The sequence below is a fragment of the Artibeus jamaicensis genome, unplaced genomic scaffold, assembly GCF_021234435.1.
Source record: "Artibeus jamaicensis isolate MK-2021 breed Jamaican fruit bat unplaced genomic scaffold, CSHL_Jam_final scaffold_2693, whole genome shotgun sequence".
In the NCBI taxonomy this organism is placed as follows: domain Eukaryota; kingdom Metazoa; phylum Chordata; class Mammalia; order Chiroptera; family Phyllostomidae; genus Artibeus; species Artibeus jamaicensis.
In genome coordinates, this window is record NW_026522033.1 from 204,248 (window position 1) to 223,549 (window position 19,302).

The 19,302-nt window shown below is 49.0% G+C and overlaps 2 protein-coding genes across 6 annotated transcripts; both read right to left on the minus strand.

The window, feature by feature from the left end:
* Positions 1-5,759: 5,759 nt before the first annotated feature.
* Positions 5,760-10,997, minus strand: LOC119051828 (leukocyte immunoglobulin-like receptor subfamily A member 5). 4 transcript variants are annotated; one of them, XM_053656705.1, is made up of 7 exons: positions 10,925-10,997; positions 10,770-10,805; positions 10,321-10,605; positions 9,871-10,176; positions 7,011-7,061; positions 6,722-6,866; positions 5,760-6,207 (listed from the first exon to the last, which is right to left on the minus strand). In XM_053656705.1, exons 1-6 carry the CDS (start codon positions 10,956-10,958, stop codon positions 6,730-6,732), a joined length of 849 nt encoding a protein of 282 aa, XP_053512680.1. In that variant the 5' UTR covers positions 10,959-10,997; the 3' UTR covers positions 5,760-6,207; positions 6,722-6,729. The 4 variants fall into 4 exon arrangements, with proteins under 4 accessions (XP_053512680.1, XP_053512681.1, XP_053512679.1 ...); XM_053656706.1 differs by having other exon boundaries at positions 5,760-6,866; positions 7,011-7,055; XM_053656704.1 differs by having other exon boundaries at positions 5,760-6,866.
* A 3,669-nt stretch (positions 10,998-14,666) lies between these two features.
* LOC119051829 (leukocyte immunoglobulin-like receptor subfamily A member 5) lies at positions 14,667-19,000 on the minus strand. 2 transcript variants are annotated; one of them, XM_053656708.1, is made up of 6 exons: positions 18,885-19,000; positions 18,728-18,763; positions 18,259-18,543; positions 17,811-18,113; positions 15,331-15,381; positions 14,667-15,195 (listed from the first exon to the last, which is right to left on the minus strand). In XM_053656708.1, exons 1-6 carry the CDS (start codon positions 18,916-18,918, stop codon positions 15,059-15,061), a joined length of 846 nt encoding a protein of 281 aa, XP_053512683.1. In that variant the 5' UTR covers positions 18,919-19,000; the 3' UTR covers positions 14,667-15,058. The 2 variants fall into 2 exon arrangements, with proteins under 2 accessions (XP_053512683.1, XP_053512684.1); XM_053656709.1 differs by lacking the exon at positions 18,728-18,763.
* Positions 19,001-19,302: the final 302 nt, after the last annotated feature.

Genomic DNA, 19,302 nt, shown 5'->3' on the forward strand with positions numbered 1-19,302 from the left:
TCTTACCCTGGGCCCAGATTATGGTTTTCTTTCTATCCTAGCCACCCTCACTGACTTCTCCTTTTTTCTTAGCAACAGCGTCCACCCACCTTCCTGGGGACAAGCCTCTGAGTGATCCCTGCCCACTCAGTGCCTTTGTTTCCTGGTTCAATCCTTCTCCCAATGCCAAGGTCCTGCCATTAAGCTTCAGGGGACATTGATTTGGGTTATGGTCCTGATTTTTACTTACAGCAGATACTTATTGAAATAACCATCAACCATTGCCAAGTGATCTTTGTTCTAATGTCCTTTCCCTGAGCCTCAGTCTCCTCATCTAGATTCTGTTGTCACAAAGCCCAGTCCCCACAGAGGCTGTGGGTCAGTGGTGCTGGTTCATGGGAGGGAGGCTTCCATTTCCAGACCAGATGAGGATGTGAGTGGGCTGGGACATGAGAGGATCAAGGTTTCTGGTGTCAAGGGCAAGATTATTGCACTCACTCTAGACCTTGTCTGCTCTGAACAACAATCCCAGCTACTCACAACAGCTCTAAAGTGTGTAAGTCAGACACGTGCAGGAAAGAGAAATTAACGTTTTTCAAATGGAGAGGGAACCACATTGGAGAACAGAGACTGAAACTGAATGGCCCCCAGTGACCAGGACTATGCACTGGTCATAGAAAAGAGATCCCCCTGAGTGGATAGAGAAAAACCCCAGGACTTCACAGGAAGGGGTCACGGTGCAGGTGAAGGCTGGAAGTGAGGTCCCTGCCCCATGTTTTTTTGCAGGCTCTGGGATGTCTCTGCCCACTTGCCCAAGTTCATGGTCAGCAGTGACCAGTCTGTCATGTGTGTCCTGAAACAGACTGAGACCAGTATGTCAGCCATAGGCATCTGTCCCATGTGTGTGTGAGAGAGGCCCCGATCGAACTAGCCCTGGTGGGCAGAACGCTGAACAGGTGCTGAGTTTGCAACAGTGCACGGCATGGGGCAAGGGTATCTCCCACAGCCTCTGGTCATCCTGACTCCCAAGACAACCTCGGAGTATCTAAGAAAGAGCAAGTGTGTGAGGGGAGAGTCTCCTACAGGAGTGGACAGTGGAGACTTTCTAATGGTGACAGAGCTATGGATGCCATCTCCTGACACTTGGGACTGTCACACACAGTGAAGAGAGTGAGAAGAAAAATATGAGAGCAATGGAAGATGATCACATGTAAATACCTGAAATATAAAGGGAGGATTCAAATATTGAGTGAATAATATGAATTGTTTAATGGAGATGAGTATAATGAGTTAGAAACCTTAGAGATGAGAAAGCCCAACAGACAGACACATGAAAACAATTCTTCCCATCAAGGATGAGACAGAGCTGGAGGGCCATTTAGACAGTGGAGTACAATACAGAGGAAATTTCCAGAATGCAGCCTAGAGAGACAAGAAGGGGGGACTGAATTTGGGGACTAGAGTGAGGAGGGTGGACGTCATATCTCTGGTGTCAGAAAGAAAGAAGTGAGCATGGTATTTAGTAACAGCTCGAGAGATAAATAATCCCACTTGCCCACTTCTTATTTACCCAAAATGTGGTAAATAATCCCACATTTTACCGAGATGAAGAAAGACCAATCTAGTGTTAGGGAGCAGGTATATAAAAATGAAATCTGTATCTTGACTTTTTTGTGCTTAATGAAGAAAAATGAAGATCAAATAATAACACAAGAACATATCCTACTCCCAATTTTACACATCAGAAATGGTTAATTTTAGGCCCTGTCAGGGTCGCTGAGTGGCTTAGAGCATCATCCCAATATCCAAGGTTGTGGGCTTGATCCCAAGTCAGGGCATAGACAGCAAGCAACCAGTGAACGCATCAAGAAGTGGGTCAACAATCGATGTTTCTCTCTCTGTCTTTCTCTCTCTCTTTGCCCCATCTTTGAAATCAACCAATAAAAAATATTTTTAAATGGCTGGTTTTATTTTAATGTGAATTTCAATTCAAAAAGAAAATCGTGGAGGACTGGCCTCAGGTACTAAAAAGTCCCAAAATTACTTCCTAGAGGAAGTGCACATCACCATAGTGACAAGCTCCCTGGGACCAGACTTCCTCATAGCAAAGAGTGACGCCAGAAGACAGTGGGGACACACCTTCCAGGAGCAGAGTGTTAGTGAAGACTGTACACGGAGCCCCATTAGCTTTAAGGGACAAGGTGAATGTGTCATCCGGGCCACTCCCTAAGTGGGAACCTGTGTGTCCTCCCAACCCCACCCTGTGAGGCTGTGTCTCCAGGACAGAGAACGGATTTCTGGGGTGAGAGCCTTAACCACAGGGGGCCTGTTTTTCCTCTTTGAGGAGTGAATCACACACTTTAATTGAAATAAGAAAGTGTTTCCTTGTTCCTTGATAAACCTAATGAGAATGAAATAAGGCATTTCTAGAGCAGCAAGTTTTCATCTTTTCACACTCAGTGAAAGAAATAGAAAGTGATTTAATTCAGTTAGAAGGACAATGACACCAAACTGGAGAAAGCGAGATGCAAGAGTGAGAAAAAGTGACAGAAGTAATTCAAAAATACATTATTAATCTATGTTGTGACCCAATCTATTTGATGTCAACTTTATTGAGAAATAAAACTTATTTTTAAATATATTTTATTGATTATGCCATTACAGTTGTCCCACTTCCCCCCTTCATTCCCCTCCACCCTGCACACCCCCTTCTTCCCATTTTCCCCCTTTAGTCCATGTGTCACAAGTTCTTTAGTTTCTACATTTTCCATACTATTCTTACCCTCCCCCCTGTCTATTTTTTCCCCACCATCTATGTTACTTATTCTCTGTACCTTCTTCCCACTTCTCCTCCTCCCTCTACCTTGTTTCTGACCCTGCTTGTGATCTCCATTTTTATGATTTTCCTCCTGATCTAGCTGTCTGCTTAGTTTCCTTTTGTTGTACGTGTGGTTGTTAATACCTGGGAGTTTGCTCTCCTTTCACTGTTCATCTTTTTTGTCTTCTTTTTCTTAGATAAGTCCCTTTAACATTTCATATAATAAGGGCTTGGTGATGATGAACTCCTTGAGCTTGACCTTATCCGAGAAGCACTTTATCTGCCCTTCCATTCTAAATGAAAGCTTTGCTGGATAGATCATTCTTGGATGTAGGTCTTTGGATTTCATGACTTGGAATCCTTCTTTCCAGCCCCTTCTTGCCTGTAAGGTCTCTTTTGAGAAATCAGCTGACAGTCTGATGGGAACTCCTCTGTACATGACTGTCCCCTTATCTCTTTCTGCTTCTAGAATTCTCTCCTTCACTTTAATCCTGGGTAATGTAATGATGATGTGCCTTGGTGTGTTTCTCCTTGGGTCTACCTTCTTTGGGACTCTCTGAGCTTCCTAGACTTTCTGGAAGTCTATTTTCTTAGCCAGGTTGGGGAAGTTCTCCTTTATTATTTATTCAAATAAGTCTTCCTTTTGTTGCTGTTCCTCTTCTCCTTGTGATACCCCTATAATTCGGATGTTGGAACATTTAAAGATGTCCTGGATGTTCCTAAGTCTCTCCTCGTTTTTTTGAATTCTTGTTTCTTCATTCTTTTCTGTGTGATTGTTTCTTTCTTCCTTCTGGTTCACTCCATTGACTTGAGTCCCAATTTTGTTTCCAACACTATTGGTTCCCTGTGCATTTTGCTTCATTACACTTAGTGTAGCCTTCATTTTTTTTCATCTAATTTGTGACTAAAATCTACCAGTTCTGTGAGCATCCTGATCACCAGTGTTTTGAACTGTGCATCTGATACGTTGGCTATCTCTTCGTTGCTTAAAAGTATTGGCTCTGCGGCTTTGAGCTGTTCTTCTGCTTGAGCCATAATGTTTTGGTCTTTTCACACCTGTTACATAGGAGGGGCGAAAGCTTAGGTGTTCACCAGGGTGGGTCAACCCAGTTGCTGGGTTGTTACTGGGGGTGGGGTCAAAGAGGGAGCAGCGGCGTTTGTTCTGCTCTCTCTTGAATTTTGGTCCCCTCTGCCACTTCCCACAAGCATATTGGGCTCTTCTGATGCTGGTTCCAGGGTGGGTGGGCTTGTGTACTTCCTAGAACCTGTGGGTCTCTCCAACGACCTCTCCTGTGAGGCTGGGAGCTTCTCCCAGCACCTCAACCCCTGAATGTTTTTCCAATCGGTGCTTTTAGGCTTTTAATTCCTGTTGGTGGGGCCCTGGGTTGCACGGTCTGTCTCACTGCTCATCTTTCTGCCTGGTTTATGTGCGTGTGAATGTGTGTCTGTGGTTGGCCAGCCACCTTGCGCCCTCACTGGGTCAGCTTGTTGCCACCCCATGCTTGAGATTAGCCAACCACTGACTGCACACCTCGGTCAGTCCGACAGCCACTGCTTTTTCCTGCTGTGACCCCTCTCTGCCAGCCACCAACTTTGCCCCTCTTACTGGTCTGGATGAATTGTTCCTTGTTGTCGGACTTTGGTGCCGTTAAATTTTTTGTTTGTTTTGGTTGTGTTTTAGTTTCTAATTCTTTGTTGTGTTTAACTTCATTGTGTGAGGAAGTACAGTATTTCCACCAACACCTCCATCTTGGCCAGAAGTCTGAGAAATAAAACTTATTACAAAGGAGGGAAAGGAGGGCATGTGCTACATGGATGCATCTGAAGGACAAGAAAAATAAACAATCACAAAACATCAAAACAAAACAAAAACAACACTCAGTTTTTTCAACCACATCAGAATTACTACTAAACTATAGGAAAACCATCATCCAGAAGTTCCTGAATTCTAGCTGAACAGGAGTCTCACACTAGGGTGTAAAGAAAAAGCCACATGGAGACTCGGAGACACAAAACAGGCTGGTCCCACATCCATGTGTGGCAGACAGAAGTCAGGAGGGGGAGCTGCTGAGTCCGAGGGCTGCTGGAGTCCCAGGCACTTCTACCTACAGGAACCACACACAGACTTATTCAGACTCACTCCCTCTAAGTTTCAGCACTGGGGCAGCAGCTTGAAAGAAACCAGGGACACACAAGGATGAACTGAGTTGTTTGACCTCAGGGCAAGAGACAGGGCACAGCTCTCTGCAAACAGAAGTCCTGACACAGGATATGGTTCCTTCAATGAGCCCTCCCTACACACAGCTGGCAGGCAGGTGCCCTATCTGAGCCTCTATCTACCTGGCTAACATTCTTCCTACCACCCTGGTGACTCCCTGAGACCCCACCGCACACAGCTTGCAAGCTTTCTGTTGGGGATTTTCCATTGGAATGGGCTCTGTTGCCTCATGCTTCACACCTTCCCTGAAAACTCTCAAACCAGAACTACCTGAACCCTAATCAACGCCCTTGTGAATGATTCCCATGTACACAAGTTCTCTAAGGCAGGTACTCAAAGGTACAGCTCTGTGTCTCTAAGTGGGTAAGTGTAATGTATCCACTCAGTTGGCGATTATAATTTGCATTTCTACAAGTGATGTATTAGAACTCTGTCTGCTCACTGTTCTCTCCCTGAAGGGATAGAAGGGTTTTCCCCTTGGTCCATTGTCTGCATGGGTTGGGACTGTGGCCTTGTATTTTCACAGAAATGGTGCCACAACACTGAAGTAGAAATCATCATTACACATAAAAGGACAGGCAGCTGAGGCCCACTCTGGGTCTTTCAGACTGGTGTTGCTGGTGCCCCACATTGGCTTGTACTGTCTCTGAAAGTCAGTTTGTGTTTCACATCCCAGCTGTGCATCAGAACCTCACTGGGGCACCTTGAATTTGTCCATGAAGGGAGCATAAATACCAGAAATGGTAAAATGCCAAGAACCAGTGTTTTATTAAGAGGAATTCATTGGGACGACATGAGTAATAGAATCATATAGGTTTCAAGTGTACAGTTCTCTAATACATTATCTGTATACTGTCCTGTGTGTTTAACAGTGGGTTTTCCCAGGCAGTTCATCCCAGGTGATCCCTTCAGATGAAAATGTCTTGATTTCCCCCAGGCTGGTGTGGCTGTGTTGGTTGGAGCATCATCCCATAACCAAAACCTTGTGGTTTCCAATCCCCGGTCAGGGCACATACCTACATTGCAAGTTCAGTCCCCTGTCCAGACACCTATGGGAGGCAACCAATCAGTGCTTGCTTCTCACATCAGTGTTTCTCTCTCTCTCTCTCTCTCTTTCATCTCTCAAAAAAAGCAATGTAAATAATCCTCAAGTGTAGAGAGAAAAAAGTCTTGACTCCATGTGAGGAGGTTCCTGGGGAGAGTCCACAGGTGCCATCTGGGGACAGGTGAAGGCATCTGGGGTCCAGAGAGGGTGCTAGGGCATTATTTGGGATTTATCTCTTGTGAGCTGAATCTCTGTGATGCCAGCTCACTGACTTACATAAAATAGATTGCATGCTGTGATCTGAGTGGATGGGCCCTTCATACAAACACCAAGGCAGGTGTAATTAGACATAAAGAAGGACAAGTTTTCTGAAGGTGTAGGGAGGTGTGGAGGTGGCCATGCCATGTGGGATCAACGCTAATTTAACTGAACTGGGAATAGGTAGGAACTGGTCATATGACTCAACAGTGGTCGGGAGGAAATGGGTTGGATTTAATGGCAGAAGGGTCCAGACTTTGTCCCCCTACATATGAGCAACAAGTCCTCCATGTGCAATGATCTGCAGACAGGTCATGAAGCATGCCCCAGATTATCTTCCAAAACCTTCTGAGCACATGACTTCATTTCCAAGTCTCTTTCATTCTCAGAGATACTCCTTTACCTCTGTATTCAGGTCCTGGTGGCAGCCTGGGCCCTTCTTTCGCTGTCTTGAGCCTGAGACAGTAGCACCCCAAGGACGAGCAGGACCAAGCCAGCTACGCCCATGCGGATGAGATTCCCCACTGTGTAGTCCTGGGGCCAGGAGTCTAGGAAATGTGGACAAAGACATCACAGAGCTCAGAACAGACAAAGTCACCCTTGGATCCTGGGTGCCCACCCAGCACACCAGTCTCCCCCTGACAGACAGGACCCTCTGCACCAGCCCCACAACTGAGGACTCTCCTACTTACCACTCATGTTACTGGAGCTGTTGTGTGAGGGGCCAATGGTGTTGGCTGCTCCTTGAAACACATAAAGAAGTGGGGGTGTGAGGAGTTGACCCCTCTCAAACCAACAGTCTTCAAAACTCTCTCGTTCCTCATGATGTGACTGTTTCCAGCCCCTTCTGGAATCCTTTCTCTGCAGTGGGGGTCCTGTCTGCTGTTATGGGTCCTGTCAGTCTCCTGAGGACTTCTGAGTGTAGACTTTGGTCCTGAGGCCCTTTGGGACATAGGTTGTCTTTGCCCTGATAATTCAGTTTTACTGAGAAATGTGGTATCTCATGATAGAACAGAGGATGTCCTTGTAATCTCTCTGCTCACAGTGGGAGACTGAACCACCCAAGCTCACTCCTCTGGAAATGAGAGGTTTTATTTATTCAGCAGCTGAGGACTCAGGGTCCATAGGTTAGTCTCATCTATACACACACCTGTATGGGATACTAAAAAAATTCTTGAACTATATGTATAGACAATTTTATGAAAAAAACTTCAAAATGTATCTGAAGTCTAAAAAACTTTTAAATCACCTTTTTTAAAAAAACTTCCTGCCCTGGCTGCTGTAGCTCACTAGATTGAGTGCAGGCCTGCGAACCATGCATTCGAGGTTTGATTCCCAGTCAGGGCACATGCCTGGGTTGCAGGCCGGTTCCCAGTGGGGGACACGTGAGAGGCAACCACACATTGATGTTTCTCTCCCACTCTTTCTCCTTCCCTTCCCCTCTCTAAAAATAAATAAATAAAATATTTTTAAAAACTTCCTTTTACTAAAATGTTACCTTTCTTTGAAAAATATTTTATTTATTTATTTATTTTAGAAATGAAGAGGGAGAAAAAGATCATGTGTGGTTTACTCTTGAGTGCCTCCTATTGGAGACCTGACCCACAACCCAGGCATGTACCCTGACTGGAAATCAAACCAGCTATCATTTGATTTTCAGGCTGGCACTCAATCTACTGAGCCACACGGGCCATGTCAAATGGTTACTTTTCTTAATAAAAAGATAAATTTAACATAATTACAATCAAAATAGAATCTATTATCTTTTTAAAGTCAGAAATGTTTATAAGTTAAATTTATATAGGAAGTATTGCTTTAGATTTCTCAGAGAACGTTATAATAGAGAAGTGTGGGCAGAAATATACACAGCAGACATGAATTTCACACTGAATCTGGGCAGGAACCCCCAGTGCCTTCTGAGCCATGCATGGGCCCCCCACAGCCAACCTGAGTCTCAGGTGAGCACTGAGTGCTAGGGGCCTCCGGGTGAGCCCAGGGGCCTGCAGAGTGATGCCCACAGGTGGGGGCACTTCTCCCCATAGGAGAGTGTCAAGTGGGTATCCACCATCATCCATAGCAGCCCTACCTTGGCCCAAGCCACCTCTTGTCCTGCTCTGACAGGGTTCAGAGACCCCCATGCAGGTTGGCAGGTTCCACTAGGGTCTCTAGAAATTAGGGTCCAGGGATGATTCTGTCTGTTCTCTCTCCAACCCTCCTGGACTCTCCTCCTCCACAGTCCAGCTGTCTTCCCTGTATTACAAGGCCAATCTGGACACCAAATTCTGAAAATCTGCACCAAGCAAACTACTCAGGAGCCTAGACTTTTGGTGGAATATCCCACAGATTCTGTGTGGAAGTGGGAACACTTGACACCCTACATGGGAATTTCCAAATCCTCCCAGTCTCCTTGATATCGAGCTTTCTGCTTGCTAAGCTGAGTCCCCAGGCTGGAGGTACCTGCTGCCCCACGCCCCTGTCTCCCTCAGCTGTTTCAGCTGTACAAGGTTCCAGTTACTGAGACAACCAAGATAGGCTCAGAAAGGGTGGGACCAGGAGAAGGTGCCACTTTTTCATGTGCCCCAGATAGTCAGAAATGGACATGCCCTTGTGGGTCCTGGTGAGGCAGCTCCCCCTCACTCGGGTGGGGTAAGATCCTCAGAGCTCACCTCCCTGGGCATCAGAGTCCACACACAGTCTGCCCTCTCTCCTGCCTGTAGTGTGTGCATCTGGTTCTGAGAGGGAGGCACCTGAAGGCCGTGGGCTGGGACTCTGTTCTGTGACTCCAGTCCACTCTCACTTGCCTCTTGGTGTCACCATTGAGCAAGACCATTGCTCTCCCTTTGCACAGCTCTGTCTGAGTCTGCAGAGTGAGAAGGTCCCAGGGTAAAAGATGCCCACCTGCTTCTACCTCTCACAGGAAGACCCTTCTCTGTGGAGCCACCTGGCACTCCCAATTTGCCATAGACTTTCCTGGGGACAGGGCCACAGGTGACCTTGCAGCTCAGAAAGGAGAGGGGCAGGGTCAGCTCACCAGAGACCAGGAGCTCTGGGGCCAAAAACTGGATCAGTTGACCCCAGCAGCCACCACAAGCCTCTGCCATTGAATCCCACCCACAGGCCATAAGCCCAGGTTGGGTAGCAGAGGATGGGGGCTGCTTTCTGCCGACGTGAGCCGGGCTGCTCCTCTGTGCAGCCGGGCCCCCAACATCACCCACTGCCATGGCCACCTCACCTGTCACCTGCCTCCCTTACCCATCCACAGGCCTCACTGGACTGGGCTGAAGGGCAAACCATCAGAGACCCTGGAGCCCCTGGTTCCCCTGAAATCTCTCCCTGCTGACACCCAGAGCCCTGACACTGTAGCCCAAGCTTGAATATCTGAGGAGCATTACATCCTCAGAGGGACTCAGTCTCCATGGCTGGTCAGTGTCTCTGACTGACGAGCCCCTGTGCTCCCCTCACCCCACCTCTCACGAGTGCTCCCCTCCCAGCAAAGACCGCAATAACCTGTGTGGTACATCAGGTCATGGATGAGCCAAGAATGCAACTCACCTGAGACCAGGAGCTCCAGGGGGTCACTTGGTGGTGACCAGGCCTGGGGGATGTGCCTGTAATAACCATAGCATCTGAAAGTCCCATTCTGTCTGGGGGTCACAGGGCCCACATGGAACAGGGCCTGGAACTGCCCACTGGGGTGTCTCTGTGAGTCCAGGGTCCAGGAGAGCCTGTCTTCTCCTTCCTTAGTCAAAACAAATCTGCCAAATTCCTCATCTGAGTCACATTTGAGAGTCACATTCCCTTCTGAGGTCACCACAGGGCTGGGCAGGGCTGAGAGGCTGGGTTTGCTGTAGTAGTATCCTAGGAGAGAAGCAGGCAGAATGTTAAATGGGACTCACACCTCTATCATCTCCCCCAGGGCTGGGCTGTGAGGGGGAGACACGCAGAGAGTATCTTTTGTCTGAGGAAAGAGCCTGAGGCTACGACCCCTGAGTGTCCTTTTACCTGTCACCACCAGCTCCAGGGGGTCACTGTGCTCTGACCAGACACCTTGGCTGAGATAGTAACACTGATATCTCCCAGCATGTGGCTCTGTCATCAGTGTGATGGAGAACTTGGCCTTGTTCCCGTCATCCAGAGACTTCATTCTGCCCCAGGGTGCTGGGCTTCCCTCTTTATCGAGACGGAACTCCTGGGCCTGCCAGGCCCCCTGACAGCAGATGCTCACTGAGTTCCCCCAGAGGATCACAGGGCCTGGCTCAGCCCAGAGGGTGGGTTTGGGGAGGGTCCCTGGAAGGATTCAGAGGCTGTGTCAGAACATTTCCTCCTCCCAGTGCCCAGCTCTCAGTCCCCAACATCTCAGATGTCCTTCATCTGTCATCCCAGAAATGCTGTTCTTCATCCCCAACTTCCCAGTGGTGAATGACACCAGGGAGCCCTGGGGACAGACTCACCTGCCTGCACTGGGGTCCTCAGGCCCACGCTCAGCCCTGTAAGAGAGTCCCTGTGAGAGATTTGCCCTGAGTCCTGAGCAGACCCCTCCTCCCCAGGAGCCTCCTGAGCCCTGGGGTCCTGACATCTGGGAGTCCTCTCCCCCCTCACATCTCACCAAGGCAGAGAAGGACCATGAGGCTGGAGTTCATGGTGTCTCCTCTCTGAACCCAGCTATACAGAAGGAAGAGACCAAGGAGTCCTCAGTATAGAGAGACTCACAGGGTGTGGCCACTGGGAGGTTGGCCATCCCAGTCATGTGGTTGTCACATCAGCAGTCTGTCGGGAAGGGAGACAGTGTCCCCTCAGGAGTCTGCCTCTAACCCCATGATGGATAAAGGTATAGACCCACAGCGTCCTGAGATGCTTTTTGCAAGTGAGGTGACCCAGGGCATAGCCTCCCAGGTCCTCTTCCACGAAGTCCCCTTCCCCCTCAGTCCAACTATCACCCCCTCCCTGTAGGTCCTCCCCATGGACAGTGGTCACCAGGCCCTGGAGATGCTTCAGGAACACGGGGGTCCCTGTGCCTGCAGAGCTCAGCTCAGCAGAGACACGGTCCCCTCCTCACTGTGCAGTTCAGATGAGTGTCACTGAGACAATGAGCACAAAGAACAGAAATAGGGAAGTGAGGGAAGGACACACGCCCTTCCCCTGATGTCAGAGTGTGGTTTTCTTTCTATCCCAGGTATCCTCACTGACTTCTCCTTTTTTCTTATCAACAGCATCCACCCACCTTCCTGGAAACAAGCCTCTGAGTGATCCCTGCCCCTCAGTGCCCTTTCCTGGTTCAGGTCTCTTCCTTGTGCTGTGGTCTTACCATCAAGCTTCAGGGGACATTGATTTGGGTTACAGTTCTGATTTTTATTTACAGCAGTTACTTATTTAAATAACCATCAACCTTTGCCCAAGTGATCTGTGTGCTAATGTCCTATATCTGAGCCTCAGTTTCCTTATCTGAATCCTGTTGTCACAAAGCCCAGTCTCTACAGTGAGAGGGAGACTTCCATTTCCAGACCAGATGAGAACATGAGTGGCTGGGACATGAAAGGATCAATGTGTCCAGGGCCAAGGCAATACTGTTGGACTCACTCTAGACCATGTCTGCTCTGAATACCAAGCCCAGCTACTCACAACTGCTCTAAAGTATGTAGGCACAGACACATGCAGGGGAGAGAAATGAACATTTCCCAAATGGAGAGGGAACCACAGTGGAGAACAGAGACTGAAACTGAGTGACCCACAGTGACCAGGACCATCCACAAGTAACAGGGAAGAGATCTTCCTAGGTGAACAGAGAGGGACCCCAGGACGTCGGAGGAAGGGGGTCCAGGTGCAGATAAAGGCTTGAAGCTTCTCCCTGCCCAGTGTTTCTGTACGGGCTCCAGGATGTTTCTGCCCACTCACCCAAGTTCATGGTCAGCAGTAAGCAGTCTCCCTTTGTGTTCTGAAACAGACTAAGTCCAGTATGTCAGCCATGAGCATCTATCCCATGTGTGTGTGTGAGGTTCCCATTGGATCAGCCCTGGTGGGCAGAACGCTGAACAGGTGCTGAGTGTGAGAGAGTGGACTGCATGGGGCAGGGGCAGCTGCCATAGCCCCTGGTCAGCCTGACTCTCAGGACAGCCCTGGAGAATCGTAGGAGACCAGGGGTGTGAGGGGAGAGACTCCTACAACAGTGGACAGTGGAGACTTCCCAACAGTGACAGACAGTGCTGTGGACACTGACTACTGACACTGGGGACTGTCAAAGCCAATGAAGGAGAGTGAGAAGGAAAATATGAGAGCAATGGAAGATGATCACATGTAAATACCTGAAAAGTAAAGGGAGGATTCAAATTTTGAGCCAATAATATGAATTGTTTTATGGAGATGACTGTAATGAATTGGAAACCTTAGAGATGAGAAAGCCCAATAGACAGACACATGAAAATAGTTCTTCCCATCAAGGCTGAGTCGGAGCTGAAGGGCCATTTAGACAGTGGAGCACAATACAGAAAAAATTTCCAGGATGCAGCCTAGAGAGACCAGAAGGGGGGTCTGAAGGTAATTGGGGACTAGAGTGAGGAGGGTGGACGTCGTATCTCTGGTGTCAGAAAGAAAGAAGTGAGCATGGCATTTAGTAACAGCTCAAGAGATAAATAATCCCACATTTTACCGAGATGAAGAAAGACCAACGTAGTGTTAGGGAGCAGGTATTTAAAAATGAAATCTGTATCTTGACTTTTTGTGCTTAATAAAGACAATGAAGGTTAAATAAAAACACAAGAACTAACCTACTCCCAATTTTACACAACAGAAATGGTTAATTTTAGGCCCTGTCAGGGTCACTCAGTGGGTCAGAGCATCATCCCAATATCCAAGGTTGTGGGCTTGATCCCCAGTCAGGGCACACACACAAACAATCAATGGGTGCATCAGGAAGTGGGTCAACAATCAATGTTGCTCTCTCTCTCTCTCTCTGCCCCACCTCTCAAATCAATCAATATAAAAATTTTGAAATGGTTCATTTTATTTTAATGTGAATTTCAAATGAAAAAGAAAATGGTGTATGAGTCATAAAATGCCCTAAAATTACTTCCTAGAGGACATGCACATCACCATAGTGACAAGTTCCCTGGGACCAGACTTCCTCATAGCAAAGAGTGACACCAGAGGTGGGTGGATACGTGTAATGTATCCACCCATTTGGTGACTCTAACTTGCACTCCCACATTTATGCATTAGAATTCTATCAGCTCACTGTTCTCCCCACAAGGGCTGGTAGGATTTTTCTCTTGGAACCTCATCTGGGTGCATTGGGACTTGCACTGGGTCTTGTACTTTTGTGGACACTCTGCCACAACACTGAATTAGAAATAATCCCTGCACATGAAAAGGCAGGCAACTGAGGTGCATCCTGGGGCTGTCAGACTGTTGTTACTGGTGTCCCACACTGGCTTGTACTGTCTGTGAAAGTCTGTTTGTGAGTCACTTCCCAGCTCTGCATCAGGACCTCACAGGGGCACCATGATGTTGACCACAAAGGGACCATAGATACCAGAAATGAGAAAATGCCAAGAACCAGTGTTATGTTAAGAGGAATTCATTGGGATGACACGAGTAATCATATAGGTTTCAAGTGTGCAGTTCTCTAATACATTATCTGTATACTGTCCTGTGGTTTTAACAATGGGTTTTCCCTGGCAGTGCATCCCAGGCAATTCCTTCAGATGAAAACGTCTTGATTTCCTCCAGGCTGGCGTGGTTGTGTTGGTTGGAGCATCGTCCCATAACCAAAAGTTTCTGGTTTCCAATCCCAGTCAGGGCACATACCTACATTGCAAGTTCAGTCCCCTGTCCAGACACATATGGGAGGCAACCAATCAGTGCTTGCTTCTCCCATCAGTGTTTCTCTCTTTCTCTCTCTTCCATCTCTCCAAAAAAGCAATGTAAATATCCTCAAGTGTAGAGAGAAAAAAATCTTGACTCCATGTGAGGAGGTTCCTGGGGAGAGTCCACAGGTGCCATCTGGGGACAGGTGAAGGTATCTGGGGTCCAGAGATGGTGTCAGGGCATCATTTGGGATTTATCTCTTGTGAGCTGAATTTCTGTGATGCCAGCTCATTGATTTATTTATTTATTTTTTTAATTTAAAACTTAGACGTATTTTTTTAAAGATTTTATTTATTTATCTTTAGAGGGGAAGGGAAGGAGAGAGGGAGAGAAACATCAATGTATGGTTGCCTTTCATGCATCCCCTGCTGGGAACTGGCCTGCAGGGAACCGGCCTGCAACCCCGGTATGTGCCCTGACTGGGAATCGAACCGCGATTGTCTAGTTCGCAGGCCCGCGCTCAATCCACTGAGCTACACCAGCCAGGTCATTGATTTATTAAAATAGATTGCATGCTGTGACCTGAGTGGGTGGGCACTCCATACAAACACCAAGGCAGGTGTAATTAGACATAAAGAAGAACAAGTTTTCTAAAAGTATAGGGAGGTGTGGACGTGACCCATGCCACGTGGCATCAACGCTAATTTAACTGAATTGGGAAAAGGTGGGAACTGGTCACATGACTCAACAATGGTTGGGAGGAGATGGGCTGAATTTAATGGCAGGAGGGTCCAGACATGGTCCTGCATATGAGCAAGGAGTCCTCCACCTGCAGTGAGCTCCAGACATGTTATGCAGTGTGTCCCATATTATCTTCCAGAACCTTCTGGGCACAATCCAAGTCTCTCCCACTCTGAACGGTGCTCCTTTACTTCTGTGTTCAGGTCCTGGTGGCAGCCTGGGCTATTCTCTCGCTGTCTCGAGCCTGAGACAGCAGCACCCCGAGGACCAGCAGGACCAGAACAGCCACACCCATGCGGATGAGATTTCCCACTGTGTAGTCCTGGGGCTGGCAGTCTAGGAAATGTGAAGAAAGAGGTCACAGCAGACAAAGTTAGCTCTGGATCCTGGAAGCCCACCCAGCACACCAGTCTCCCCCTGACAGACAGGACCCACTGCACCAGACCCACAACTGAGGACTCTCCTACTCACCACTCGAGTTGTCTGAGCTGTTGTGTGAGGGGTGGATGGTGTCGGCTGCTCCTTGAAAAAGATAAAGAAGTGGGTGTGTGAGGAATTGATCCCTCTCAAGCCAACAGTCCTCAAAACTCTCCTGTTCCTCATGATGTGACTATTTCCAGCTCCTTTGTAAACCTTCTCTCTGCTATGGGGGTCCTGTCTGCTGTCATGGGTCCTGTCAGTCTCCTGGGAACTTCTGAGTGTAGACTTTGGTCCTGAGACCCTTTGGAACATAGGTTGTCTTTTTCCTGAGAATTCAGGTTTGATGAGAAATGTGGTCTCTCGTTACAGAGCAGAGGATGTCCTTGTAATCTCTCTGCTCACAGTGGGAGACTGACCATCCAAGCTCACTCCTCTGGAGATGAGAGCTTTTCTTTATTCAGCAGCCGAGGACTCAGAGTCCATGGGTTAGTCTCATCTATACACACACATGTACAAGATACTCGAAAAATTCTTGAGCTGTATGAATAGACAATTTTATGAAAAAAACTTCAAAATGTATCTAAAGTCTCAAACACACCTTGTAAAGCACCTTTATTTTTTGAAAAACTTTTTAAAAATGTTACTTTTCTCTTAAAACATGTTTATTTACTTATTCATTTATTTCGGAAATGGAAAGAGGGAGAGAAACATCATGCGTGGTTTCCTATTCAGCGCCCCCTATTGGAGACCTGACCCACAACCCAAGTGTGTGCCCTGACTGGGAATCAAAGCAGCTATCATTTGAATTGCAGGCTGGCATTCAGTCTACTAACATACAGGGGCCAGATTAAAAGGTTGTTTTTAGTAATAAAGGGATAAATTTAATATAATCACAATTAAAATAGGAGTAGATTGACCTTTTTAAAGTCAGAAATGTTTATAACTTAAATTTATATGCGAAAATTTATACATTGCTTTAAAATTCTCGGGGAACATGCTATAATAGAGATGTGGACAGAAATATACACAGCAGACATGAATTTCACACTGAATCTGGGCAGGAACCCCCAGTGCCTTCTGAGCCATGCACAGGCCCCCCACAGCCAACCTGAGTCTCAGGTGAGCACTGAGTGCTAGGGGCCTCCAGGTGGGCCCAGGGGCCTGCAGAGTGATGCCCACAGGTGGGGGCCCTTCTCCCCATTGGAGAGTGTCAAGTGGGGACTCCACCATCATCCATAGCAGCCCCACCTTGGCCCAAGCCACCTCTTGTCCTGCTCTGAGAGGGTTCAGAGATCCCCATGCAGGTTGGCGGGTTCCACCAGGGTCTCTAGAAATTAGGGTCCAGGGATGATTCTCTCTGTTCTCTCTCCAACTCTCCTGGCCTCTCCTCCTCCATAGTCCAGCTGTCTTCCCTGTATTACAAGCCAGATCTGGACACCAAATCTGCAGACTGGCACCAAGCAAACTACTCAGAGGCCTAGGACAAGCAGGACCATGCCAGAGAGGGCGGGACCAGAAGCACGTCTTGGAGCAGCCCCTTGTCACGTTCCCCAGAAAGTCAGAAATGGACATGCCCTTGTGGGTCCTGGTGAGGCAGCTCCCCCATCACTCAGGTGGGTAAGGATCCTCAGAGCCCATTTCCCTGGGCAGCTGAGTCTGCACACACTCTGCCCTCTCCTGCCTGTGGCTTGTGCATCTGGTTCTGAGACGGAGGCACCTGAAGGCCGTGGGCTGGGACTCTGTCCTGTGACTCCAGTCCACTCTCACTTGCCTCTTTGTGTCACCACTGAGCATGGCCATCACCTTCCCTATCACAGCTCTGTCTGAGTCTGCAGAGTGAGAAGGTCCCAGGGACGAGAGATGCCCACCGGCTTCCACCTCTCACAGGAAGAGCCTTCTCTGTGGAGCCACCTGGCACTCCCATTATGCCTTAGACTTTCCTGGGGACAGGGCCACAGGTGACCTTGCAGCTCAGAGAGGACAGGAGCAGGGTCTGCTCACCAGAGACCAGGAGATCTGGGGCCAGAAACTGGATGAAATCTTGACCCCAAGGGGCACTCTGAGCCTCTGCCATTTCATCCCAGCCACAGGCCATAAGCCCAGGTTGGGTAGCAGAGGGTGGGATCCGCCTTCTGCTGACATGAGCTGGGCTGCTCCTCTGTGCAGCTGGACACCTACCATCACCCTCTGCCGTGACCACCTCACCTGTCACCTGCCTCCCTTACCCCCTCCCTCCACAGGCCTCACTGGACTGGGCTGAAGGGCAAACCATCAGAGACCCTGGAGCCCCCTGGTTTCCCTGAAATCTCTCCCTGCTGACACTCAGAGCCCTGACACTGTAGCCCAACCTTGAATATCTGAGGGACATTAGATCCTCAGGGGTACTCAATCTCCATGGCTGATCTGTGTCTCTGACCTACAAGTCCCTAAACTCCCCTCACCCCACCTCTCACAAGTGCTCCCCTCCCAGCAAAGACCCCAATAACCTGTGTGGTACCTCATATCATGGATGAGCCAAGAATGCAACTCACCTGAGACCAGGAGCTTCAGGGCATCGCTGGGCTGTGACCACACCTGTAGTGTGTTCCTGTAATAGCCATAGCATCTGAATGTCCAATTGTGGCTGGGGGTCAAGGGGCCCACAGTGAACTGGGCCTGGACCTGCCCACTAGGGTGAGGCTGTGAGTCCAGGGTCCAGGAGAGCCTGTCTTCTCCTTCTCTGGTCAGAATGAACCTGTTGAACTTCTGCCGTGAGCCACACTGGAGGGTCACGTTCCCTTCTGAGGTCACCATAGGGCTGGGCAGGGCTGAGAGGCTGGGTTTGCTGTAGAATCCTAGAGGAGAAGTAGGCAGTATGTTAAATAGAGCTCACACTTTTCTCACGTACCCCAGGGCTGGGCTGTGAGGGGCAGACCCCCTGAGAGCATTCTCCTTCTGGAGGGCAGAGCCTGAGGTTGAGACCCCTGAGTGTCCTCTCACCTGTCACCACCAGCTCCAGGGGGTCACTGGGCTCGGACCACCCAGTGGGGCTGAGATAGGAGCAGCGATATCTCCCTGCATCATACTCTGTCATGTGTGTAAAGTGGAAGTTGGCCTTGTCACCGGGTTCCAGTGGCTTCTGTCTTTTCAAGGACATTCCGCCTCCCTCTTTATGCAGGCGGAACTTCTGGGTCTGCAGGGGCCCCTGACACCAAATGGTCACTGAGCTCCCCAACAGCATCACAGAGCCTGGCTCAGCCCACAAGGTGGGTTTGGGGAGGGTCCCTGGAAGGAATCAGAGGTTGGGTCACAAGACATTTCCACCCCCAGGCCCCAGATCTCAACCACATGACCATCCCTGACATCCCTCATCTGTCAGACATATCTGTTCTTTTTTCCAACCTTCTTGGAGCTTGGTTCCTTGTCTCCAGTGAGGATAGAAACCTGGGACCCCTGAGGACTGACTCACCTGCATGCACTGGGGTCGTCATTCCCACGCTCAGCCCTGCAAGAGAGTCCCTGTGAGAGATTTGCCCTGAGTCCTGAGCAGAACCCTCCTCCCCAGGAGCCTCCTGAGCCCTGGGGTCCTGACAGAGCAGGGCTTCCCCTCCCTCCTCACATCTCACCAAGGCAGAGCAGGGCCCTGAGGGTGGGGGGCATGGTGTCTCCTCTCTGGTTCTGGCTGTGCAGAAGGAAGAGACCACAGTGTCCTCAGAACAGAGAGACAGACTGGGTGTAGACAGTGGGAGGCTGGCCCTACTTGTCACAGGGTTGTCACATCAGCAGCCCCACAAGAAGAGGAACAGTGTCTTCCCTTCCCAGAAGCCTGGTTGTTGTTTCCAGGATCAAGCAGGAAATTGATCTGCAGCCTCCTGAGATGCCCCTTGCAGATGAGGTGACCCAGGGCATGTCCTTCCAGGTCAGAGCCTCCCTCCCCAACAGGGTCTCTTTCCCCCTCAGCCCGACCATTAGCGCCTTCCTGTGGGTCCTCCCCATGCACAGTGGTCACCCAGGCCCTGGAGATGCTTCAGGAAGATGGGGTCC